The sequence below is a fragment of the Neoarius graeffei genome, chromosome 2, assembly GCF_027579695.1.
Source record: "Neoarius graeffei isolate fNeoGra1 chromosome 2, fNeoGra1.pri, whole genome shotgun sequence".
In the NCBI taxonomy this organism is placed as follows: Eukaryota; Metazoa; Chordata; class Actinopteri; order Siluriformes; family Ariidae; genus Neoarius; species Neoarius graeffei.
The window spans coordinates 76021566-76048110 of NC_083570.1; the positions used below are offsets into that span (position 1 = coordinate 76021566).

The window sequence follows — 26545 nt, forward strand, 5'->3', positions numbered from 1 at the left end:
TTTTTGTACCTTTAACTTTTCCAGCCTCTTATTGCCCCTGTCCCAACTTTGAGATGTGTTGCTGTCATGAAATTTCAAATGAGCCAATATTTGGCATGAAATTTCAAAATGTCTCACTTTCAACATTTGATATGTTGTCTATGTTCTATTGTGAATACAATATCAGTTTTTGAGATTTGTAAATTATTGCATTCCGTTTTCATTTACAATTTGTACTTTGTCCCAACTTTTTTGGAATCAGGGTTGTGTATATAATATTATATATATATATATATATATATATATATATATATATATATATATATATATATACACACACACAGTATACACACACTGCATGGTTTTACTTCTCTTAAGCACAATTTTTTTTTTAATGGAAGTGATTACATGTTGCATGTGATGCTCCAGCAAAGTTGCTGAAGAGTGGTACAAATGTGCACAGCTAACAAAAACACCTCAACGCGCAGTTCACCAGCCATGGTTTTTAAAGCAACACCAGTATTCTCAGGGTATTCATATTTCCAACACAGATACATCACCCTAGACGCCAGCGCTGCATTGTGACACATTACACCTCTGGAACACCGGCTCACAATGTAAAAACACACACTTGTGTGGCTTCATACCAGCTTTATTTGGCTCAGTGCAAATCACTAAAGCTGGAATATCGAGATGATTTCTTTACACCAATATGATGGAATATCTGTGTAAAAAGGGCGATTATCATCAGGCTGATTACACAGCCTGATGATAATCGCAATTAATTTTTTTCATTGATTCAAATCATCATAAATTTGTAACACAATTCATCATTCCATAATACATCATTACATGCCTAACACAGACTAAGGGAAACAAATGAGTATATTACTGCAGTCTATTTAACCTGGAGATGGGAAGTTTGAACTTGGAATAATGCCATTTTCAGGCTGGTGCATTCAATCTACAGAGTGGGGAAAAAACATCAATGCCTCCATTCAAGTGTGGTTTTTTGGGCACAACAAGCTAGCGAGCTAACATTAGTGACCATGGGTGTCTGATGTATTTACATTTTTAAAAACAACAAACCATATAGTCATAGTGTTGCAGATTTAATACACTAATGTGTCTAAGTTTATTGATTTAAAATAAATGCTGCTGTACACTTATTTAAACACCTGAAGTGATATTTTATTTTCTGTTGATGGTGCAAGTGGTCATACTGACGTAATGTTGTATGCTGAACTTTGGGGTTGAGGAAACTTTCCCACTTTTCTGAGTAGGAATTCTAAGCTGATTTTTTTTTTTTTTAGTTTTTCCTAGTCAGAGGTCAATAATAATAATAATAATAATAATAATAAGCAGCAAATGCAGCATATGAGCAGATCATGTTTGCAACCTCAGGGGGGAATAAAAAACAACTCTGACCATATCTGTTACAAACTGTTGTGTTCTCTCCTCACACGAAAAAGATATTATGAAGTCTGGTGAGCATCTTTGTTTTCTCAACATATTTAACTGTGCAGTTTCATCAATATTTCCACAATGTTACAGTGCTCCTGTTTCTGAAAACATCTACATAGATGAAATGACCTGCTTTTACACCATGACGTACATACAGGTTAAACAAAGCAAACGAGAGGGGAGAAAAAAAAAAAGCCTCTTCTGGTTGTTGAGCCTGCTTCTCAAACAGGCAACCATGAATAAAAAAGTAACAGGAAAATACTGATTTGTCGACCCCTGCATTTACATTACTAGCCTTTATTTCATTTTTTGAGCTGGACACTGCATGCACACAGCAGCCTTCACTACACACCCACAACAGACAAACCTGCAGTGACATCATCTGCATGATGTTTGAGAGTTCACACAGCTTTACACCAGCATTTAAAATTTTAACTGAGGGGAGCGATCCAGTGGGGCGGCACGGTGGTGTAGTGGTTAGCGCTGTCGCCTCACAGCAAGAAGGTCCTGGGTTCGAGCCCCGGGGCCGGCGAGGGCCTTTCTGTGTGGAGTTTGCATGTTCTCCCCGTGTCCGCGTGGGTTTCCTCCGGGTGCTCCGGTTTCCCCCACAGTCCAAAGACATGCAGGTTAGGTTAACTGGTGACTCTAAAATTGACCGTAGGTGTGAATGTGAGTGTGAATGGTTGTCTGTGTCTATGTGTCAGCCCTGTGATGACCTGGCGACTTGTCCAGGGTGTACCCCGCCTTTCGCCCGTAGTCAGCTGGGATAGGCTCCAGCTTGCCTGCGACCCTGTAGAAGGATAAAGCGGCTAGAGATAATGAGATGAGATGAGCGATCCAGTGAGCAGCTGATTTGTCATAAACCAACACTGTTCATAACGAACACAAAATGACTTAAACGGGCCAGCTCACCCTTCCCAGAATCCAAAGCGTTGTTTTTGTTTACGTATGGGCCACTGCATGCATACGACAGCAAAAACTCTAAATGCACAGTAAGTGATCCCTTCAAAACCCATCTCAAATTTATCATCATCAGTGTCAGATGTGGAAGCTTTGAACACAATTTGCTCAATATATTTTTGCCTTCATGGCTGCCCATGAGACGGCTCAGGCTCTCCATGACAACAGAATAACCATATGTAAATGAAATGGATCTGTGAAAAGAATGTAATATATAATTACTTTGACAAAATATCTGGAATTTCCCCTTACAATTTAAAATCCCTTTATGATCCAAGACAAGCAGTAAAGCCTTCGTGCCTTTATGAGAGACTTTGGAGCCATTATGAAGAGGCTGTGGAGCACTTAAAAACACACAAACACCAAGGATTTCATGCCAGGGATCATCTCTACAGCAGTCTCAGGTGGGCAGTATCTAGAAAATCAATATTGCTTTCATTAAGAAAAGATAACCAAAGCATATTTCTCATTCTTCCAAATTGCATTACTCTCCTGTTATCCATCATGCTCATTGTCCACAATACCCAATACACACACACACATTTATATAAAAAGACAAGTGCTTTACTGGGAAATACGCCACTCGCATTTTTCATACAAACTACATCTGGGACATTGAGTGGCATTTTTCAATATGTTACTCATGAGAAAATCGATGAATTCTTTTGATAAATTTGGGTACTTTTTATTTGTGAATGTGTCTATGTAATAAAAGGAAAATCACACATTGGCTTGAAGAAATGAAGTTTATCTTCTTGTGTTGAAAAACTTGTATCTTGCATATGAAATACATCGCGGATCTGAGTGACACATTTCCTGATATTTTACTTCGATGTCGTCAGGCCATCCTTAAAAAAAAAAAATAATAATAATAATATATTTCCTGTCCACCAGGTGAGCAAAAAAATTCAGTCGGGAGGGAGGGATTTTTTTTTTATATGGATGGATAAGAAATCGCAATGCTGTGTTTGCGTTTTCTTTCAGTACTTTTTTATTACAAAATCAGACACATTTAATAAAATGACAGTTTAATCAACTGAAACTTGTACAAAAACTAAGTTAGCATTTTAAATGCTGATTGCAACAAAGGTACTTTAAATGTCCGACACACGGACTTTTTGTAGTTCTAAATCGACCATTAGGCCTAGTTCGGATGAAATTACACTATTAAAATGATCACTGAATGATTTGTTTTTCTGAATCTTTACTATTTTGTTGTTCGCTAGAATACCATTTTGCGATTTCACACTTAAGCAAACGTTTGAAAACTCCGGATCGCCTTCCTTCATGGTGGCTGCCATTTTTTTGTGCCGCATGGCGCATGCGCAGAGCTGATTCAGTTCAGAGTGTGCGCGCACTCGGCGGAGGCAGTAGTGTCGGAGGGGACAGAAGCAGAGATAACACTTATTTTGTCTCTGGTAAACAAGTCTTCTCTCGTTCAATTACATGCTGGCATCAAAAGACACCGTTGGTTGTAAATGAAACCAAACTGAGTCATTGGAGTGTATTTTCATACACAAATGGAGAAATGTTCGCTGAGTGTGTAATTGTGTAGCCACCACTGCAGACCGTTGTCATTGTTAATTCATAGCATGCTCAGTTGCGTGAATGTGTCATGCACCGAAAATAAGAGATTTACAAGCCAGGAACGCCTCATGATGCAATACACAAGAAAAGAAAGAAGATTTACTGCCATTTTACTTTGTATTTGAGTAAAGTGAATAAATAAATGGTCTGTGGAAAATACATTTAATCCTGGGAACTGCGTGCACAGGAGGAGGGGTCGACCGATAATCGGCCTGGCCGATATTCTGCATTTTTAGGGTTATCGGTATCGGCCATAATTTCCACCGATATGCCGATAACATGCCTTTTTGCAGCCATTTCGTTCCTAACGCGACTGTCACTGCACGTCCTTTCCTGCACTCGCCTCTCTGAGTTCAAAAACACGGTCCCGCCCACCACAACATCTGATTTGTTTGGCACAAGAGATACAGCCAATCGACACGTGTAACTAAACGCTGTGAACTGTTTCAAGGCGGCCGTACGGGCACTCGGGCAGAAGCGGCACAAGGGATACAGCCAATCAACACGCGTAGTTAAATGCTGTGAACTGTTTCAAGGCGGCCGTACGGGCACTCAGGCAGAAGCAGATCCCACTTCAAGGTAAGGACACGCTGCTTTTGCCGCAATAAGTCACAAACACACAAGTTGCAAAAGCACAACATTATATGTTTACATTCTTCATCTACTACTCGTTAAAATTGTCCATTTGCATCTGTGTAGCCAGGCAAACTTAGCTTATGGAAGGAAGCACTTGAATTAGCCTACAACCAACTAGTCTCGCTGAAACTACATGTAATGCTTCCTTCACTACAATATAATCCTCTTAAATTGGGAATATTAGGCTTGGGCATTAAAAGCATTAGAATGTAGATGGTTACTTGTTAAGTTGTTACATAATAGGGAGTGATAGCCTACTTTATGTTTGATTTTACTTTTTAAAAAATGCTGCAGGCGGCTCCCTACACTTGATTTGTTATTTAAAAACTACTTGAAGTTGGTAAGTCTTACTTAGTTCTTAGTGTAAAAGAATCCAGAGTGTATTTTCATTTATTTTCCACTGAAAATGGTGAGCTGTAATATAGTAGGGAGCGATTTATTTTTTATTGGTGAATATTTATTATTTTATTTCTCATTTTATTCTAACTAATGTTTGACTTTATTGTACAAATGCTGCTGGCATTTCCCTGCACAAAATTTCATGTTCAATTTTACAATTAAACATACATTTCATGGATATGAAGGTCTGTGTCAGTGTGTGCTATGTTTAATTTCATGTGAATTATAATGTTTACATTTATCGGTTGCACATATCGGTTATCAGCATCCCAATTCCATAATAATCGGTATCGGCCCTGAAAAAAAAAACATATCGGTCGATCCCTACACAGGAGTTTATTTTGTGTTTACTCCCTCCCCGGCTGGCTACTTATTTGTCATGGCTGGCTAGTATGAGCCTTAGTGGAAAGCCCTGGGAATGCGTAAATGTCAAGTTCGATTTTAGATTTACAAACCCGAAAAAAAAATGTCGAAAAACCGGCGTTAAAAAAAAAAAAAATTTCAACGGCACTCACCCGGCCGGTGGACCGGAAACAGAACATTTTTTAATAATGGCCTCACTCCCAGTGTTTTCATACTGATTTAATGCCTGTTGTAAAAATGGCGAACTGGTTCACAATTAAAATCTGTTTGATTCACTTGCATTTTTTTTTTTTTTTGCGGATGTGTCCATATAGTATAAAGGATATTCCATGGTGGCATGAAGAAATGAAGTTTATCTTCTCGTGTTGAAAGATATTTCACTTGTTCACTTTGCTCACTTGTGAAATATGTTCACCACTCGAAGATAAACTTCACAGCTGAGCACCACCATGGAATAGCATATTATATGAACACATCCACACACAAAAAAAGCAAGTTTAAAAAAAAAAGCAAGCATTTCTTCACGCCACCGTGTAATTTTATAGACAAAATTTTCATGCCACCATATATGGTATGCATGTATAAATAAAAAAAGGTGGCATGAAAAAATTCTTATATAAAAATATATGGTGGCATATGACTTATATATATATATACACACACACACACACACACACACACACACACACACACACACACACACACAACCCCGATTCCAAAAAAGTTGGGACAAAGTACAAATTGTAAATACAAATGGAATGCAATAATTTACAAATCTCAAAAACTGATATTGTATTCACAATAGAACATAGACAACATATCAAATGTCGGAAGTGAGATCTTGAAATTTCATGCCAAATATTGGCTCATTTGAAATTTCATGACAGCAACACATCTCAAAAAAGTTGGGACAGGGGCAATAAGAGGCTGGAAAAGTTAAAGGTACAAAAAAGGAACAGCTGGAGGACCAAATTGCAACTCATTAGGTCAATTGGCAATAGGTCATTAACATGACTGGGTATAAAAAGAGCATCTTGGAGTGGCAGCGGCTCTCAGAAGTAAAGATGGGAAGAGGATCACCAATCCCCCTAATTCTGCACCGACAAATAGTGGAGCAATTGAGGTTTTTCACCTGACGTCACAGGGTCACGTGACGCCCCGGTGTCCACCATTTTGAAGGTCAAGCTACATACTAACGCTGCAGACAGAGAGGGAGAACCAGCTTGAAAAAACGTGTTACAGACACCGGATCCAGTGTAAATAGCTGCCGGAGCGCGCTCCGGCTTGCTCCCCCTCAAATTAAGCAGCGCGCTCCAGCTTGCTCACGGAGTGCTCCGGCCGAGGTTCCGGAGCGCGCTGCTTAATTTGAGGGGGAGCAAGCCGGAGCACGCTCCGGCAGCTATTTACACTGGATCCGGTGTAAATAGCTGCCGGATCATAATTACAGTAAACTAGTAAATACAGTAAAGGAAAAACTTGAGACTGAAAGGTTTTAACAGTCATCCAAATGACTGAACGTAAACATTGCTACAGTAACATACCAGCTACTATGTTGTTGACATTAGCTAGTGCTAACAGCTAGCTGCTAGTACACTGCTACAACACAGACACCGACCCTAATAATACAGTTCTTGGTCATTGCCTGGTCACAGCAAATTTATAACGGGCCATGTCTCAACAGACTAAGAAGTTATTTCAATGACATTTAATAATGTTTTGTTTATCCTGAGGACCGAAAGTAAATGAAAATGTGAACAAACCTTAGCTGTAATAAGATGGCGACCACCGGCTCCAGGGACGACCCGCTGATGTAGGCATGTTACCCAGCCTGACACAAAATATTTGTAGGCATCCAAACTCTTATACGCTTTCAGATCAATACCTGTGTATGGCGATGGGTTTTTAACGACATAGGTATACAGATCATGTGGGCCGAAGTCAAGTAAAGACGAGGGCTTCGTGTACTTCCGTACGTCAGTGAACAATCCTGGTGGAAGCAGGTAAACGTCGTTCTCCAAGCCTGCTAACCTCAATTTTTGCAAATACCTCTCCCTCTGCTCGCCCTGTAAATGCCCTATGTCGCTGGATAGTGAAGGTGTTTTCTGCATCTCGCTCCTTTTTCTTTTATGTTTTTCGTTTGTCGCCTTCCTCGCATTCAAACTGATTCGAGCCGTGACGTCCAAAATGGCAGCATCACATGACTTGGTCACGTGGGTGAAAAACCTCAATATCAGAAAGGAGTTCGGCAGTGTAAAATTGCAAAGAGTTTGAACATATCATCTACAGTGCATAATATCAAAAGATTCAGAGAATCTCTGTGCGTAAGGGTCAAGGCTGGAAAACCATACTGGGCGCCCGTGATCTTCGGGGCCTTAGACGGCACTGCATCACATACAGGCATGCTTCTGTATTGGAAATCACAAAATGGGCTCAGGAATATTTCCAGAGAACATTATCTGTGAACACAATTCACCGTGCCATCCGCCATTGCCAGCTAAAACTCAATAGTTCAAAGAAGAAGCCGTATCTAAACATGATCCAGAAGCGCAGACGTCTTCTCTGGGCCAAGGCTCATTTAAAATGGACTGTGGCAAAGTGGAAAACTGTTCTGTGGTCAGACGAATCAAAATTTGAAGTTCTTTATGGAAATCAGGGACGCCGTGTCATTTGGACTAAAGAGGAGAAGGACAGCCCAAGTTGTCATCAGCGCTCAGTTCAGAAGCCTGCATCTCTGATGGTATGGGGTTGCATTAGTGCGTGTGGCATGGGCAGCTTACACATCTGGAAAGACACCATCAATGCTGAAAGGTATATCCAGGTTCTAGAGCAACATATGCTCCCATCCAGACGACGTCTCTTTCAGGGAAGACCTTGCATTTTCCAACATGACAATGCCAAACCACATACCGCATCAATTACAGCATCATGGCTGCGTAGAAGAAAGGTCCGGGTACTGAACTGGCCAGCCTGCAGTCCAGATCTTTCACCCATAGAAAACACTTGGCACATCATAAAACGAAAGATACGACAAAAAAGACCTAAGACAGTTGAGCAACTAGAATCCTACATTAGACAAGAATAGGTTAACATTCCTATCCCTAAACTTGAGCAACTTGTCTCCTCAGTCCTCAGACGTTTACAGACTGTTGTAAAGAGAAAAGGGGATGTCTCACAGTGGTAAACATGGCCTTGTCCCAACTTTTTTGAGATGTGTTGTTGTCATGAAATTTAAAATCACCTAATTTTTCTCTTTAAATGATACATTTTCTCAGTTTAAACATTTGATGTCATCCATGTTATATTCTGAATAAAATATGGAATTTTGAAACTTCCACATCCTTGCATTCCATTTTTATTTACAATTTGTACTTTGTCCCAACTTTTTTGGAATCGGGGTTGTATATATAAACACACACACACTAATGCTAAAATTATTTATTTTATGCGCGCGTGTGTATATTATATATAAAAAAATATACACACACAGGCACTTAAATTAGCCCTTTATCTTAAGCAGCTCTACAGCTATTTTAAAGATGAGTTGTTGATAGAATCCAGTCTGACACATCACACAGTTCCGCCTGCTGTCACGCACAACTCTGATCATAAAGCGCTTAATGAATGCTTCCACTGAAAGCATTCATTGTTTCCGTAAAATCTGTAATACTACAGTGCCAGATGTGGGCATCCTCTGGAACAAAAAGGCATCACATTAAATGAAGATGAACATCTGAACCTGTTTAACTGGCTTTGACAGCTGTATGAATGTCAAAGCTACACAAACAGCTGGACCTCCAATGACTCATGTAGACAGCATTTGTACATAGTGTACATGTACAAATGTAGACAGCATTTGTACATAGTGCATTACACAAAGTACTCTGCAACCGTTTGTCCTTAGAAAAAGAAATCAGTCACATTCATTCATCCTCTGCATTTAACCCATCTGAAGCAGTTAACACATGCGCACGCACATACAAACCAATGGCCAGCGATACTACAGCGCCCGGGGACCAGTCAGGGGTGAGGTACCTTGCCCAAGGGTGCTTCAGCCCAAGGCCACCCCACGTTAACCTAACTGCATGTCTTTGAACTGTGGGGGAAACCGGAGCACCCGGAGAAAACCCATGCAGATATTACACGGCTTGAAATTTGCGGTGGTCCGGTCGCCCGAGGTGACTTAATTTGTCATTTGGCGGGTAATTCCTGTCACTAGCCAACCTGGCTGGCTAGTTGAAAATAAAAAAAATGCATATGAAGCGAAGATTCAGACACACCGTCAACTAAAGCCGCCACATATTAAGCGTGTGCCGTGTCTGTGTTAATCGATGTGTTTATCGGCAGAACAGAAAATACCGAAGAATTCCGAATCATATCGTGTACGAGTCAGGCTGTTGGTTTTTTCACTCCTGCGCATGCATATCACGCATCTCGTTGAATATCGCGGTAATCACGTTATCAAATTCAATAGATGTGGCCACATTATCGCCTATTTAAACACGTGTGTTTTTGTTGTTTACATCTACATCTGCCAAAGCTACGTTGCGATGTGGAATTTTCTGAAAGGTGTACAGAAACTGCCAGAGACGGGGACAAAGCGACCTCGGTCTGAAGAGGAGAAAAAGGCCACTGATAAAGCGTACGAGAAGGAGAAACAACAAAGGACTTATAAGCAAACGTGGGAGCAAGATAGGCTTTGGCTGCGATACGATTTTTATGGAATAATTAATTTTTTTCAAGTTGATTCCTAGTCAATATGAAGCTCCTAATGCTTTCTCTCTCATAAATGGTTAAATACAGAAAGCATGTTGGACATATTTTGGGTGCTATAGTCATGATAGTAAGTAGATTTGTTTTCAATGGACCGTTTCACAGATACCGCCATTTTGGATTTGGCGCGGTGCACTCTGGGACCGTTTGGGAACAAACAAAGCATCCCACGCGAGATGTCAGCCTACGCGAACTTGTTGTAGACGTTGTATTAGTAAGTAAGTCATTTTTTTGTGTTAAAACAGTTTCGTCCTACAATAACTTTCACTTTTGAGAAATTTCATTCGATCCAATGTTCATGGAAGAACTTATTGAAAAGGCAACACTTGTATTCAAGGACATCATAATCCCCAAACTCCTGGAAGGCTCTGTTAGAAAAAGCATCACAGATGACCATAACAACAATGTTACCTCAAGTGACCCAACAGCCTCTGATGAAAGTAAACAGGCTCTTTTATAGGCCACAGATTACCCTTGCCAAGTTTGCAAGCGAGAGTGCATTGAGGAACCACTTGCTCACACAGATCTGAGCATTTGTTGTGATAAGTGTGACAGCTGGTGTCACTGGGTGTGTGTTGGCATCAAGGGAACAGAACATTTTCTCAGAAGTAAGAAATTGCAATGGTTCTGTGTTCAGTGTAAGGTCTAGCATACTGGAGTGTAACTTCTGTAAAGTTATTGTTGTAATTAAACTGTAATTCTTGTAATAATATATTTGTCCAGTATACCATGCCATTTTGTAATAGCTTCGCTAACTTGCCACAGTACATTTGTTGTGTTAAGCAGTATTGATATTTTTTGACCATCTTGTTTTGTAATAAAGCACATACATGTACCGTATATTGGTGGGAGCATGCAATTAATAAAGCTGCATTTATTGGTATAAAACGTGTGATTCTTAAACTCTCAATTTTCATTCACCCCACAATCAAGTTCTAACCTTCCTTAGAGCAATATCATAATTACAGCACTAAAGATTAATCCTTGGCAGCACGGTGGTGTAGTGGTTAGCGCTGTCGCCTCACAGCAAGAAGGTCCGGATTCGAGCCCCGTGGCCGGTGAGGGCCTTTCTGTGTGGAGTTTGCATGTTCTCCCCGTGTCCGCGTGGGTTTCCTCCGGGTGCTCCGGTTTCCCCCACAGTCCAAAGACATGCAGGTTAGGTTAACTGGTGACTAAATTGACCGTAGGTGTGAATGTGAGTGTGAATGGTTGTCTGTGACTATGGCTACGTTCACACTGCAGGCTGAAGTGACTCAAATCCGATCTTTTCGCCCATATGTGACCTGTATCCGATCTTTTATTGACAATATGAACGACACAGATCCGATTTTTTCAAATCCGACCCAGGCCGTTTGGATAAGTGGTCCTAATTCCGATTCCTATCCGCTCTTTTCATATGCGACTTCAGTCTGAACCACCAGGTCGCATTCATCCGACTAAGGGCCTCTGCATGCTCGTGCGACAAGGCTTTCGCAGATAGCTTTTCGCAGACAGTTGTAATTTATTGTTGAGCGGGGATAATAGGCGTGCGCGATGTTATTCACCGCCACAACGCAAGGGGGCGCGAAGTCGCTAGGAGTAGTTGGTGGGTGTGGTTAGTGGAGTGTTTATCCTCCGGTTACTTATAATGACTAGAACTGGAGTCGTATAGATGTACGTACTTCCTCAATCAACCGCTCTTCGTGCTGCTCCATCTTCGCTCATGTTTTTAAAAATGCCGGTCGTGAAAACAAACCAAACCGGGAAAGTAGGGAAGCGGAAGTGCGTGTACAGCGGATGTAGAGTGGACCAATCAGAGCCCTCTTGTCTGCGGCGCTGTCTGCGAGGCTTCTGCGGTGGTCACAATTTTTGGGAGGTGCGCGCAGAGCGTCTGCGAAGGTGGGGGGGGCTACGCAGACACTGTCTGCAACGCTATCTGCGAGGACTGGGTTGTCAGCATAAATTGGCTTTTACACGTCATCAACAAGCCACAAACGTCACTATTCTGCGCTGAAGTAGGCGGCGGGTCTCAGCTGATTTCCATTTGGGGGGATGCAGCTATTCAAGCTAGATTGGATGGGCCATACCGCAACCGGGCGGTTTTACTTCCGTAAACACTGGCCATGTTCACTGCGTGTGACGTCGTCGTATCCTGCAATGCGCATGCGGAACACTTTTAGGTCGCTTTTCGTTCATACTGAGGATCACATACAAGCCGCATATATTTGTTAATGTGAACGACCTCACAAAAAAATCGGATTTCACAAAAAAATCGGAATTGAGCATTAAGCCTTGCAGTGTGAACGTAGCATATGTGTCTGCCCTGTGATGACCTGGCGACTTGTCCAGGGTGTACCCCGCCTTTCGCCCGTAGTCAGCTGGGATAGGCTCCAGCTTGCCTGCGACCCTGTAGAAGGATAAAGCGGCTAGAGATAATGAGATGAGATTAATCCTTTAGCATTAAAAGCCATGAATCAATCTAATGAACGCATAATATTTAGCAATACTGAAAGTGATGTTCACTAAACGATGGAGTTGTCCATTTCACTCTAGTTGTAAAACACACACTGGCAGGACAAATGAGTACGAGGCTTTTATGACTTAATTACTAACACAACGTCTACAGCAAGTTCGCGTAGGCTGACATCTCGCATGGGATGCTGTTCGCAAACGGTCCCAGAGTGCACTAGGCCAAATCCAAAATGATGGTATCCGTGAAACGGCTGATACTCATACACCAGGTTTTCCAATATATTATTTGTTGATATTATATTATGGTGCTCTGTGTTGTTCTCATTTATGTATTTAACAACAGTATCAAAATACTCGGGTCTTGAAATAAATGCACATTAATCATGAACAATGGTAACTACTCTCTTTTGTGTTATTTTTGACAGAAGTAAAATTCATACATGAACAAATTTTGGCTAGTTGATTTTCTGTTTGGCGAGTTACTTTGGAAGGTAACTAGTCCGGCTGGCTGGTGAAAAAAATATATGAATTTCTAGGTCTGTATTATATATCCACACAGAAAGGCCGCCGCAGGTCGTTGGGCTCGAACCCACAACCTTCTTGCTGTGAGGCGACAGTGCTAACCACTACACCACCGTGGCGCCCAGCAAACAAACAAACAGAGAGAATATAAAATCGCCCGAAAACTAACAATGCACATCTACACGGATTTCCTAGCTAACCATCTTTAAAGGAAATTAGCTTGCTAACTAGCAGACGCACCTAGCATGAAGCCATAGTAGACTTAACAAGCTAGCGAAAAGCAGTTCAGAACAGAAGAAACACACTTACCCAATAAATATGCCGACTGAAACAAATGCCTGGACGAGCTCTGACTTAAGTGGGGACATTTTTTAAACGAAATAAATCTCAAACCAGTTAAAACAGCTCGATGTCCTAGCCGTAAGGAGGCCGCCATGTTTGCGTCCTGAAGCCTGCCCAAAAGAAGCCTGTTCAAAAACCCAATGTCAGCGGATTTTTTTTTTCATCAAGCTGACCGACACGGTTGCTAAATGTAACCAGTTATATTAATTTTGCTCTTTTGCATTTTCTCCCTGACTTACATAGGCTTATTGCAAATATCCTTCTTGAGTGTCCTTGACTACACAGCACGTTAATATTTCAACAGGGCCATCTAGTGTAGAGAGAGTGAATGTTATCTAGTGTGAAAGCATTAGCATGAGGCAAAGAGGAATACCTCTAATTTTATTTATTTTTTTTTTTTTATTTTGTGTTGTGTTGAAAACCTCCGAGGTTGAGTCCTAGTGGCAGGACCATGAGTTTTGGACCCTGTACTAAAACGCACTTCCCCTCTCCCCCATCATTTACATTTCCAGGAGCATTCATACTGAAAAAGTGTTTTATAGTCTCCATTGAAAACACATCCTCATGCTCATGCAAATACGCCAGGGTGTAAAAATACAGTCGAGCTAAAGCCCTATTGCTGAGGAGGTTGTGCCAGAATAAATAAATAAATATAATTTAGGCTAAGGGACTGTTCCTGCAGCACAGCCTGCAAGTTACGCTACAAAACAAATTGTACACTACCGTTCAAAAGTTTGGGGTCACTTTGAAATTTCCTTATTTTTGAAAGAAAAGCACTGTTCTTTTCAATGAAGATCACTTTAAACTAATCAGAAATCCACTCTATACATTGCTAATGTGGTAAATGACTATTCTAGCTGCAAATGTCTGGTTTTTGGTGCAATATCTCCATAGGTGTATAGAGGCCCATTTCCAGCAACTCTCACTCCAGTGTTCTAATGGTACAATGTGTTTGCTCATTGCCTCAGAAGGCTAATGGATGATTAGAAAACCCTTGTACAATCATGTTAGCACAGCTGAAAACAGTTGAGCTCTTTAGAGAAGCTATAAAACTGACCTTCCTTTGAGCAGATTGAGTTTCTGGAGCATCACATTTGTGGGGTCGATTAAATCCTCAAAATGGCCAGAAAAATGTCTTGACTATATTTTCTTTTCATTTTACAACTTATGGTGGTAAATAAAAGTGTGACTTTTCATGGAAAACACAAAATTGTCTGGGTGACCCCAAACTTTTGAATGGTAGTGTATAATATTTATAAATAATTATATTTATATGTTGTAATAAACCACATATAGTAGATCATTAAATTCATAGTAGTATCACTATAAACCTTAGCCTGTCACAGCAAAATAAACTATATTCAAGGGGGTTAATTCCCTAAAATATGCTGACGGACCCATTAAATCTTTTATCCCTTCTTTTTTTCTTCCTCTTAAAGTGTGTTTATTAGTTGCCTGGCATGTAGGCTACAATAGTCTCAACATGGCAATATGTAAGAGACAAAAGGATCCAAAGATAAATGACATTAAAAATCATACAGTATATGTATACAACCCTGATTCCAAAAAAGTTGGAACAAAGTACAAATTGTAAATACAAATGGAATGCAATAATTTACAAATCTCAAAAACTGATATTGTGTTCACAATAGAACATAGACAACATATTGTATGACGAAAGTGAGACATCTTGAAATTTCATGCCAAATATTGGCTCATTTGAAATTTCATGACAGCAACACATCTCAAAAAAGTTGGGACAGGGGCAATAAGAGGCTGGAAAAGTTAAAGGTACAAAAAAGGAACAGCTGGAGGACCAAATTGCAACTCATCAGGTCAATTGGCAATAGGTCATTAATATGACTGGGTATAAAAAGAGCATCTTGGAGTGGCAGCGGCTCTCAGAAGTAAAGATGGGAAGAGGATCACCAATCCCCCTAATTCTGCGCTGACAAATAGTGGAGCAATATCAGAAAGGAGTTCGACAGTGTAAAATTGCAGAGTTTGAACATATCATCATCTACAGTGCATAATATCATCAAAAGATTCAGAGAATCTCTGTGCGTAAGGGTCAAGGCCGGAAAACCATACTGGGCACCCGTGATCTTCGGGCCCTTAGACGGCACTGCATCACATACAGGCATGCTTCTGTCTTGGAAATCACAAAATGGGCTCAGGAATATTTCCAGAGAACGTTATCTGTGAATACAATTCACCGTGCCATCTGCCGTTGCCAGCTAAATCTCTATAGTTCAAAGAAGAAGCTGTATCTAAACGTGATCCAGAAGCGCAGACGTCTTCTCTGGGCCAAGGCTCATTTAAAATGGACTGTGGCAAAGTGGAAAACTGTTCTGTGGTCAGACGAATCAAAATTTGAAGTTCTTTATGGAAATCAGGGACGCTGTGTCATTCGGACTAAAGAGGAGAAGGATGACCCAAGTTGTTATCAGCGCTCAGTACAGAATATGACAAAAGATACGACAAAAAAGACCTAAGACTGTTGAGCAGCTAGAATCCTACATTAGACAAGAATGGGTTAACATTCCTATCCCTAAGAGGCCTGTCACTGTTAGGACTAGGACTGTTTTGGCCTCTAGAGGCCGCTGTTATTTCCTTTTCATGTCGTGTTTATTTTGGCCTCTAGAGGCCGCCACTGTTCCTGTGTTTTGTGTTTGTGTTAATTGCCTAATTATCTTCACCTGTGTCCTTAATTAGTTTGTCTATTTATACCCCTGAGTTCAGTCCTCTTGTCACGGAGTCTTTGTGCTGTTATGTTTATCTCCAGTTTCCTTTGTACTGTGTTTTTTGATCTTCTTAGCTTTTGTATTTTTGCACTTTGCTTTTCTTTTGGATTATACTCTTTGGTTTTTTTTTGTCTTTTGTTTTGCCCTGTATATAGTGTATATAGTTTAAATAAACCTTTTGATTCTTTTTCTACTTCCGCCTCACGCCTCTGCATTTGAGTCATCCCCCTGGTGGCCTAGTGGGGGTTTGCTGGATTATCACACCAACGAACCAGGTTCGAATCCCAGCAAAACCCTAACAGAAAGACTCCGTCATGACCGACTCAGCAGAGGCTGCTTCAACTGTCTACCCGGCCAACCTTCAGGGAATTATGGCAGCTTTGACACGCTTCGGAGCGACCATGGACGCTCATGGACGTACGCTCACCAGCCAACGTGAGGCCCTCGCTCGCCACGAGGAACTGCTTCAGCAAATTGGGAAAACCCTGGCACAGCTGACATCTCTGCCTGCATCTCCTGCTCCTGATCCAGTTCCTGCTCCTGATCCAGCTCCCACTCCTGCTCCAGTGCCTCCTGCAATGCTGCCTTCTTCACCTCGCGAACCCAGCCTTCCTGCACCACAGAGGTATGACGGCAAGCACAGTGAGTGCCGAGAGTTCCTTACCCAGTGTCAACTCACCTTTGAGCTTCAGCCTACCACCTACACTACGGATCGCCGCAAGATTGCCTTTGTGATCACCTTATTAGCTGGTAAGGCGCGAGCCTGGGCTACTGCTATCTGGCAAAGACAGGGACCTGAGTGCTTTGATTTCCAGCTGTTTTCTGAAGAGATGCTTCGGGTCTTCGATCAGGCAGACATCAGTACCGACGCAGCCCGAAAGCTCATGTCCATCCGGCAAGGAGGAAGCGTCGCAGATTACGCCATCTCGTTCCGAACACTCGCAGCAGTAAGTGGATGGAACGAGACTGCCCTGGTGTCAGCCTTCCACCATGGTCTGTCTGACCCCATCAAGGACGGTCTGGCCTCTATTGGATGCCCAAGTGACCTCGAAACCCTCATCTCACATGCTATTCGTCTGGACAACAGGATGAGAGAACGCCACCAAGCCTTGAGCCCCCCCAGCCTCCCTACCTCTACCTGGAGACCGTCTACCTCCTTCAGTGACTGTCCAGAACCCATGCAAGTGGGTCGTACTCGCCTCTCCGCATCTGAGAGGGAGCGCAGAAGGAGGGACAAGTGCTGCATCTACTGTGGCAAGCCTGGTCACTTCCGAGCATCATGTCCCGAACTCTTGGGAAAAGGACCGCCCCGTCCAGCCGAGGGAGGGTTGTGACGGGGCCTACCCTCTCTCCCGGACTCCCTGGCCAAGGAATCTACATCCCGGTCTCCATCTCCTGGGGTGAGTCTGTCCACTCTTGTCAAGCTTTGATAGACTCAGGGGCGGCTGGGAACTTTATGGATATTCACTTCGCCCAAAGCATCAATATACCTACTGCACCTCTTGAAGTCCCTCTGTCTGTGTCTGCCCTCGATGGCCAAGCGTTAGGTGATGGAAGAGTCACTCAAGTTACTTCTCCAGTCTTCCTCCAGTCTCAAGGTCACAAGGAAGAAATATCCCTGCACCTGATTCCTTCACCTGAGTTCCCAGTTATTCTAGGCCTTCCTTGGCTTACTCGCCACAACCCTCGCATAGACTGGGTAACAAGCCAGGTTGTGGAATGGGGCCCTGCATGCCATGCCTCTTGTCTGCTCTCTAGCTCTCCTGTGTCTCCTGCCGAGCCCCCTGATCTCACCGAGTTATCTCAAGTTCCCACAGAGTACTGGGATCTCAAGGAGGTATTCAGCAAGAGCAGGGCCGCCGTTCTTCCTCCGCACCGGGCCTACGACTGTGCCATCGACTTGCTCCCTGGGACTACCCCTCCTCGTGGCAGACTGTTTTCACTCTCTCAGCCAGAACGCAAGGCCATGGAGGAATACCTCAAAGATGCCCTGGTCTCTGGGTTTATTCGACCCTCCACTTCACCTGCTGGAGCCGGCTTCTTCTTTGTCGGCAAGAAGGATGGGGGGCTCCGACCATGTATTGATTACAGGGGCCTGAATAAGATCACTGTGCGCAACCGATATCCCCTTCCGCTGATGTCCACAGCTTTCGACCTGCTCCAAGGCGCCACCGTCTTCACCAAGTTGGACCTACGGAACGCATACCACCTCATCCGTATCCGACAGGGAGACGAGTGGAAGACTGCCTTTAACACCCCGTCTGGGCACTACGAATACCAGGTGATGCCCTTCGGACTCACCAACGCACCAGCTGTTTTTCAGGCCCTAATCAACGACGTCTTAAGGGACATGATTAACCTATACGTTTTTGTCTACCTCGACGACATCCTTATCTTTTCCAAGACCGTGCAGGAGCACCGCCACCATGTCCGCCAGGTTCTCCAGAGGCTGCTACAGAACAATCTGTTCGCCAAGGCCCAGAAATGCGAATTTCATGTTCCCGAGGTCTCCTTTCTGGGATTTATTGTACGGACAGGCCAACTCCAAATGGACCCTGCCAAGACCCTGGCCATCCGGGATTGGCCTACTCCCAAGTCCGTTAAGGAGGTTCAGCGGTTCTTAGGATTCGCTAACTTCTACCGCAAGTTCATCAGGAACTTCAGTTCTGTGGCAGCACCCATGTCTGACCTCACCAAAGGGACAGGTGGATCTTATGGCTGGTCTCCTCAGGCAGAAAAGGCGTTCAAAGACCTCAAGGACCGCTTCTGCACGGCACCCATTCTGGTTCTCCCGGACACCTCCCAACCATTCATCGTGGAGGTGGACGCCTCGGACAGTGGTGTCGGCGCGGTGCTCTCTCAACGTTCGGAAGGAAAGCTGCACCCCTGCGCTTACTTCTCCCACCGCCTGAGTCCTGCTGAGTCCCGGTACGATGTGGGGGATCGAGAACTGCTAGCGGTCAAACTGGCCCTTGAGGAGTGGAGGCACTGGCTGGAGGGAGCACAACATCCATTCCTGGTTTGGACTGACCACAAGAACCTGGAGTACCTCCAGCAAGCCAAGAGACTGAACCCTCGACAGGCTAGGTGGGCCCTGTTTTTCAGTCGGTTTGACTTCACCCTCTCATACCGCCCCGGCTCCAAGAACACCAAACCTGACGCACTGTCCAGACTGTTCTCTGCCACTAACAGGGAGAATGAAGTCGGGCCTATTATCCCTGTGTCCCGGATTGTGGCCCCTGTCCGCTGGGGTATTGAGGAGGCTGTCCGACGAGCCCAACGCCAGGACCCCGGTCCTGGGACGGGGCCACCAGGCCTCTTGTACGTCCCACATCAAGCCCGGGCCAAGGTTCTCCAGTGGGGTCACTCTTCCCCTCTCACCGCCCACCCGGGAGCTCGGAGGACCCTGGACTTCCTGAAAAGACGCTTCTGGTGGCCTAACATGGAGAAGGAAGTAAGGTCATTTGTCCTGTCCTGTGAGGTTTGCACCAGAACCAAGAACCCACGACAGCGTCCCCAGGGTCTCCTGCATCCTCTGACCATTCCCCGGCGTCCCTGGTCCCACGTGGCAGTCGACTTTATCACGGGTCTCCCTGAGTCACAAGGTAACACGGTCATTTTGGTCTTAGTTGACAGATTCTCCAAGGCCTGCCGCTTCATACCACTGTGCAAACTCCCCTCTGCTCTTGAAACTGCGAAACTTTTGTTTAATCATGTCTTCCGAGTCTTTGGTCTTCCACAGGACATCGTCTCAGACCGAGGGCCCCAGTTCTCCTCCCGAGTGTGGCACGGGTTCTGCAAGGTCATCGGAGCCACTGCCAGCCTCTCCTCTGGGTTTCACCCACAGTCCAATGGTCAGACGGAGAGGCTCAACCAGGACCTGGAAACCACCCTGCGAGGCCTGGCTATGGATAACCCGACATCGTGGAGCACCTGGCTGCCATGGGCGGAGTACGCCCACAACACCCTGCAGTCATCGGCCACCAAGCTGTCGCCATTCCAGTGCCAATTCGGGTTCCAGCCACCTCTGTTCCCGGACCAGGAGGAGGACGCGGGGGTGCCCTCGGTCAACCAATATGTGAGACGGTGTCGCAAGACCTGGAGCAAGGTCAGGAAGACCCTCATACAGACCTCCAGAACCAACCAGACTCAGGCCAACCGCCATAGAAGACCTGCACACGCTTTCCGCCCTGGGCAGCGTGTTTGGCTGTCCACTAAGGACCTTCCACTGCGGGTGGAGAACCGCAAGCTTGCTCCTCGCTACATTGGCCCCTTCAAGGTGGTGCGCAGGGTGAACCCTGTCTCCTACCGGCTCCAGTTGCCCCGGACTCTGAGGATCAACCCCACTTTCCATGTTTCCCTGTTACGGCCCGTACTGACGTCTACGTATGCCCCTGCCCCTAGGAACCCCCCACCCCCCCGCATCTTCCAGGGGCAGACTGTGTTCACTGTGAATCGCCTGCTTGACTCCCGCCGGGTCCGCAGCGGGTTGCAATATCTGGTGGACTGGGAGGGCTATGGTCCTGAGGAGCGCTGCTGGGTTCCTGCTCGGGATGTCCTTGATAAAGAACTATGTCGGGACTTCCATTCGGCCCATCCGGATCGCCCTGGGAACGTCAGGAGACGCTCCTAGAGGGGGGGGTCCTGTTAGGACTAGGACTGTTTTGGCCTCTAGAGGCCGCTGTTATTTCCTTTTCATGTCGTGTTTATTTTGGCCTCTAGAGGCCGCCACTGTTCCTGTGTTTTGTGTTTGTGTTAATTGCCTAATTATCTTCACCTGTGTCCTTAATTAGTTTGTCTATTTATACCCCTGAGTTCAGTCCTCTTGTCACGGAGTCTTTGTGCTGTTATGTTTATCTCCAGTTTCCTTTGTACTGTGTTTTTTGATCTTCTTAGCTTTTGTATTTTTGCACTTTGCTTTTCTTTTGGATTATACTCTTTGGTTTTTTTTTGTCTTTTGTTTTGCCCTGTATATAGTGTATATAGTTTAAATAAACCTTTTGATTCTTTTTCTACTTCCGCCTCACGCCTCTGCATTTGAGTCATCCCCCTGGTGGCCTAGTGGGGGTTTGCTGGATTATCACACCAACGAACCAGGTTCGAATCCCAGCAAAACCCTAACAGTCACACTATGACGTTCTCACCAGCGTTCGAGTAACGTGTTGCGAAACGCAGAGGAACGTCGAGAACGTTAGAAAAAAGTTACAAGAAAGTTAGACGAGCGTCGGCAAACGTTGGGGAACGTCGAGGGACGTCGGCGAACGCTGAGGGTGAAAAATAGTTTTGGGTGTGCACAAAAATTCAGGACGTTCTATCAAAACGCTACTTACACGTTAGAGGAACGTTACACGAAAGTTTGCGGGCGTTACTCGAACGTTACTCGAAAGTCAGGACGTTCCCTGGACGCTAGGCGGACGCCGGCCCATCAGGGTCGAGTGTCCAGCTCGTGCCTAGCGCTTGGGTAACGCTTGCGTAACGCCTGTGTAACGTCCATTGAACGTCTGTCCAGCCTGTCGCCAACGTTTTTCAGCTTTCGTCAGCGTTCGCCGAGCGTTCTTAAAGCTCATGTAACGCTCTTTCAACGTCTTTCTAACGTCTGTCAGCGTTCTGAATTTTTCCAGCGTCTGTGTAACGTCCATGTAACGTCCTTGTAACGCGCCTGTAACCTACTGGTAGCGTTCAGGAGCATTTGGCAGGCACTTGCCATATATAAGGGGCTTGCAGAGGCCACCGACAGTCCTGTTGGAACTTTCACAGAGTGAAGACTTCAGAATAATGACAGACCAAGAGAAACACCAGTATGCTGTTGCTGCTCTCATGCATCACAACAACCTCCTGCAGTTGGCATTGCACCAGGTTAAGATGTCCAAGGCAGAGTCAAAGAAGAAAAGGAAGAGGAGAGGGAGAAAGAGCTGGGTGAGACCCTGGAGAGGAAGGCGACCACAGTTTGGTGTTTATGACAGGCTGATGGCTGAACTCAGAGCTGAAGACCAAGCCTCCTTCCACAACTTCCTGCACATGCCAGCAGTGATGTTTGATGAGCTGAGACAGAGAGTTGGTCCCAGGATCACCAAGAAGGACACTCGCTTTAGACCGGCCCTTGACCCTGGTATGAAGCTGGCCCTGACTTTGCGACACCTTGCCTCTGGTGACAGCTATGCTTCGCAGAAGTTTGGCTGGAGAGTACCTCACAACACACAGTCACTGGTGGTCAGAGAGGTTTGCCATGCCATACTGGACGAGTACCTGGATGAGATGCTGACCTGCCCCAGTACGCCAGAAGAGTGGAAGGAAGTTGCTGACAGATTCTATCAGAGGTGGAACTTCCCCCATGTCCTGGGAGCACTAGATGGCAAGCATGTGGCCATTAGGTGTCCTGCAGAGAGTGGCTCCTTGTACTACAACTACAAGGGGTTCTATTCCATCGTGTTGCTGGCCCTTGTGGATTCTGACTACAAGTTCCTGTGGGCAGATCTTGGAGGCCTGGGATCAGCATCCGATGCCCAGATCTACAACTCCAGTGAGCTGAAACATGGAGCTGAAGAAGACCTGCTTGGGTTTCCACAGCCTATACCTCTCCCACAAGACACTACAGATGTTCCATACTTCTTCATTGGAAATGACGCCTTTGCCCTGAGAGCCTACATGATGAAGCCCTACAGTCTCCGTGGTCTATCACAGGAGGAGCGCATTTTCAACTACAGACTGTCGAGAGCCAGGAGGGTCGTGGAGAACGCCTTTGGGATCCTTGCCAACAGGTTCCAGGTGATTCTTGGCACTATGCAGCACAAGCCAGAGACTGTGAAGCTGATAGTGAAGACCTGCTTGGTCCTTCACAACTTGATGAGGGTCAGATATCCAACGCTGCAGAACCAACAGCTGGACCAGCCAGAAGGTCCAGAAGAAGACTTTGTGCCTGGTGCCTGGAGAGATGGCTTCAATATGGAAGACACACAGGTTGTTGCAGGCCCCAACACTGCGACCAAGGAAGCCAAGAAGCAGAGGAACCTCATCAAGCACTGGGTCAACTCCTCAGCTGGGGCACTGGACTGGCAGGACAGGATGGTGTAGACCTGGACCCTAGTGTTGCAATGCAGAATGGACTTAATATAGACTATACTTTTTGGTAGACACAACTTTTAGAAACTGAAATATTGTATGTGTAACTTACAATGACTTATTTGTAGATAACAGTAATAATAAATGTAATTGTGTGTGTCATTTCGAAGTAATTATTTTTACTGATCGCCCTACTTTTTTAGCCAATCTGTTCTAGGCACGATCTCTTTTTCAATTATTTATTTTACTGAGTTCTCGGTCGACCCCTTTTCACGTAACCAAATGTATAAAACAGTATTAATAAATGTCATAGTTTTATTTTGTATTGTTTTATTTTTTTCATTTTTTTTATCTTTATTTTTTTTATTTTTTTTATTTTTTTAATTTATTTTTTTCATTATTTTTTGGGGAGGTACAATATTAAAAACAAGAAATTGAAAGTTTCATACAAGTAGCAAGCAAAGTTCAAAATATGTACAACATATATTTACAGATTCCTAACAAAAAGTTCTAAGAGTCAGTCTCTGGGTCCACTGGTGGCTGTGGAGTGTTCAGCGTGTCATTCAGAGAGGTAGCCATGGACGGGGTGGCAACTGGAACTGGACTGTCCAGGGTGCTGAACAAGTCGCTGACACTGGCTGCTGTAGACACTCCGGTGGGGAACACGGTAACGTCCATGGCGGCACAAGTGACAACCAGGGCTGGAGAGCTGCTGCCTTGGTTGCTCTGGTCCATGGCGTGTCTTGCAGAGGTGATGGCCGTAGAGATGGAGGCATGGGTGGTGGCTGGTGCTGTCAGCGTGTGGAAGATGGGAGAGTTCCTACTCTGTTGCTGGAAGAACCTTTGCGGCTGGTAGTAGGAGTGTGGCTGCTGGAAGGGCGTCTGAGGCTGCTGGAAGGACGAGTGAGGCTGCTGCTGGTGGTATCTGGCCATCCACTCCCTGTTCTGTGACTGCCAAGGAGTGCCAGTGGGCGGGTTGTCATGCCACTGGCTAGGGTCCAGCTGAAACATGTTGCTCTGGGCTTGCCTGGTGGTTGTGATGCCAGGAGGGGGGGTGGACCGACATCTAGCTGAGAAGGTAGGCAGGTCCTCCTCTTCCTCTTCAGTGTCTTCATCCATCAGCCACATGAGGATCTTGTTGATGCTGGCCCTGGCCTTCTTGAACTTCAGGCTCGACATTGTGAGAAGGCTGTCCCTCACGTAGTTGGCAAAGATCGACTCAGGGGTCACTGCTGGAGGCTGGACCAAACCCTTAAGTATAGCCTCTGACTCCTTGACCTTCTCCTGCAGGGTACCCAACACGTCATCCTCGGTGGTGGCATCCTCATCCTGTCCAGATCTTCTGGGCCTCTTGGAACTGCTGCTGCTGGAGGCTGCTGTGGCAGGTGTGGCAGGTCTGGAAGGTATGGCAGTAGACTCCGTGATAGAAGGTCCAGATACCGGTAAATCCTCCTCCTGGACAGTTGCTGCAGCTGAGGCTCTGCTGGGTAGGATGGGCTTGGCTGGCTCCGGTCTGTGTCGCACTACCTCCTGCAGGAATCTGAAGTTGCTGAGCACCCACTCGTCCCTCTCTGTTCTTCTTGGGGCACCGTCACCGCTCTTGTGCTTCATGAGTCTGGTATTCTTATCCCGCAGTGACCGGAACCAGCCCTTCAAGTGCTTCACTGTCTTATGCATCTTCTCTGCCTGGGCCTCCCACAACTTCTCCTTGTTGGTAATCTTGTGGTAATCCTGGAGCTTAGAGTCCCACAATGTCCCGTTCTCTTGTAACCACTCGACCATGATGGCCTCAACAGATTCAGAGAGGCTGTAGTTTATCCTGTCGCTCTTCTTCCTCTTGCCTCTGTCCTGTGAGGAGGCTGCTGACAAGCTTCTGGAGGAGGAGGAGGAGGAGGAGCTAGACCCTGGAGACCCTGGAGAGGCTGGAGATGGTGACTGGGACCTGGAGGGGGTGATTGTTGCCCTCTTGTTCTTTGGCTGCTTCTGCTGCTGGCTGGCTGTCAGCCTCGCTTTCAACAGGAGGGGGATGGACCTCTGCAGTGATGGTAACAACCTCCTGGCTGGGAGAGGATGCTGCTCATTGGCCCCTGCTGCTGCCCCGACCTCTGCTGCTGGCCCTCTTGCTCTTGGGAGGCATACTTCTGCGATGTTGACTGCGCGGTGGTTGAAATGGAAGTTATGCACTCTGGCCAAAAGCCCCCCTTTTATACTGCGCGTCCAGCCGCAGGTTGGCGAAACGTAACAGGAACGTTACACAAATGCTCCACGCATTACTCAAATGCTACAGGAACGCTAGGCAGACGCTGTGGAAACGTCGAGAACGTCAGCTAGACACTGGGCAACCGTCGAGAACGTTGGCTGGACGATGGAATAAACAATGAAACGTTACCTGGACGCAAGGCAGACGCTACCCAAACGCTATGAGAACGCTATCAAAGTGCTGTGGACACTATGAGAACACTATCAAAGCGCTGAGAACGCAATGGAACGCTAGGTTTTGCTGCTATTTTCAACCACAAACGTCGCCTGACGCTGAGTGAACGTTGGCTGAGCGTTACCCAAGCGTTACAAGAACGTTACAACATCGTTGACCTAGAAACTTAATTTGAAGAACGTCGACGTTCCCCGGCGTTTCTCAAATTTTTCAAAACGCAACCAAACGTCGAAGAAAACGCTATAGTGTGACAGGGCCTTAAACTTGAGCAACTTGTCTCCTCAGTCCCCAGACGTTTACAGACTGTTGTAAAGAGAAAAGGGGATGTCTCACAGTGGTAAACATGGCCTTGTCCCAACTTTTTTGAGATGTGTTGTTGTCATGAAATTTAAAATCACCTAATTTTTCTCTTTAAATGATACATTTTCTCAGTTTAAACATTTGATATGTCATCTATGTTCTATTCTGGAATAAAATATGGAATTTTGAAACTTCCACATCATTGCATTCTGTTTTTATTTACAATTTGTACTTTGTCCCAACTTTTTTGGAATCGGGGTTGTATTTCATTATTGCATAATGTCCATATACATTTTTTTTTGCAATTGGAAAGCTAATCTACTGTATAATAGTCACACCAGAGTCAGCCCATATTAATAGCTGAATGAAGTATTTTTGTGTAAATGAGTAATGCTGTGGACTTCCAAAACTCTGGGGTATATTAATCTACAGCCATTATGAATCTCCTTAATACTTAACACTTGAAAGGTTTAATTATCTCTTGAGCTATTATCTGCAATGGACACATGCCAGTAGGTATGATTCCCCAGACCTG

The 26545-nt window shown here is 44.9% G+C and overlaps 1 protein-coding gene across 1 annotated transcript in view; it reads right to left on the bottom strand.

The window, feature by feature from the left end:
* The window catches only part of pdhx (pyruvate dehydrogenase complex component X), a 125922-nt gene extending 112149 nt beyond the window's left edge, over positions 1-13773 (bottom strand). Inside the window, exon 1 of the mRNA XM_060914999.1 lies at positions 13441-13773. Coding sequence (XP_060770982.1) covers positions 13441-13567 — 127 coding nt within the window. The 5' untranslated portion in view covers positions 13568-13773. The remainder of the gene's footprint in view (positions 1-13440) is intronic.
* Between the last annotated feature and the right edge of the window lie 12772 nt (positions 13774-26545).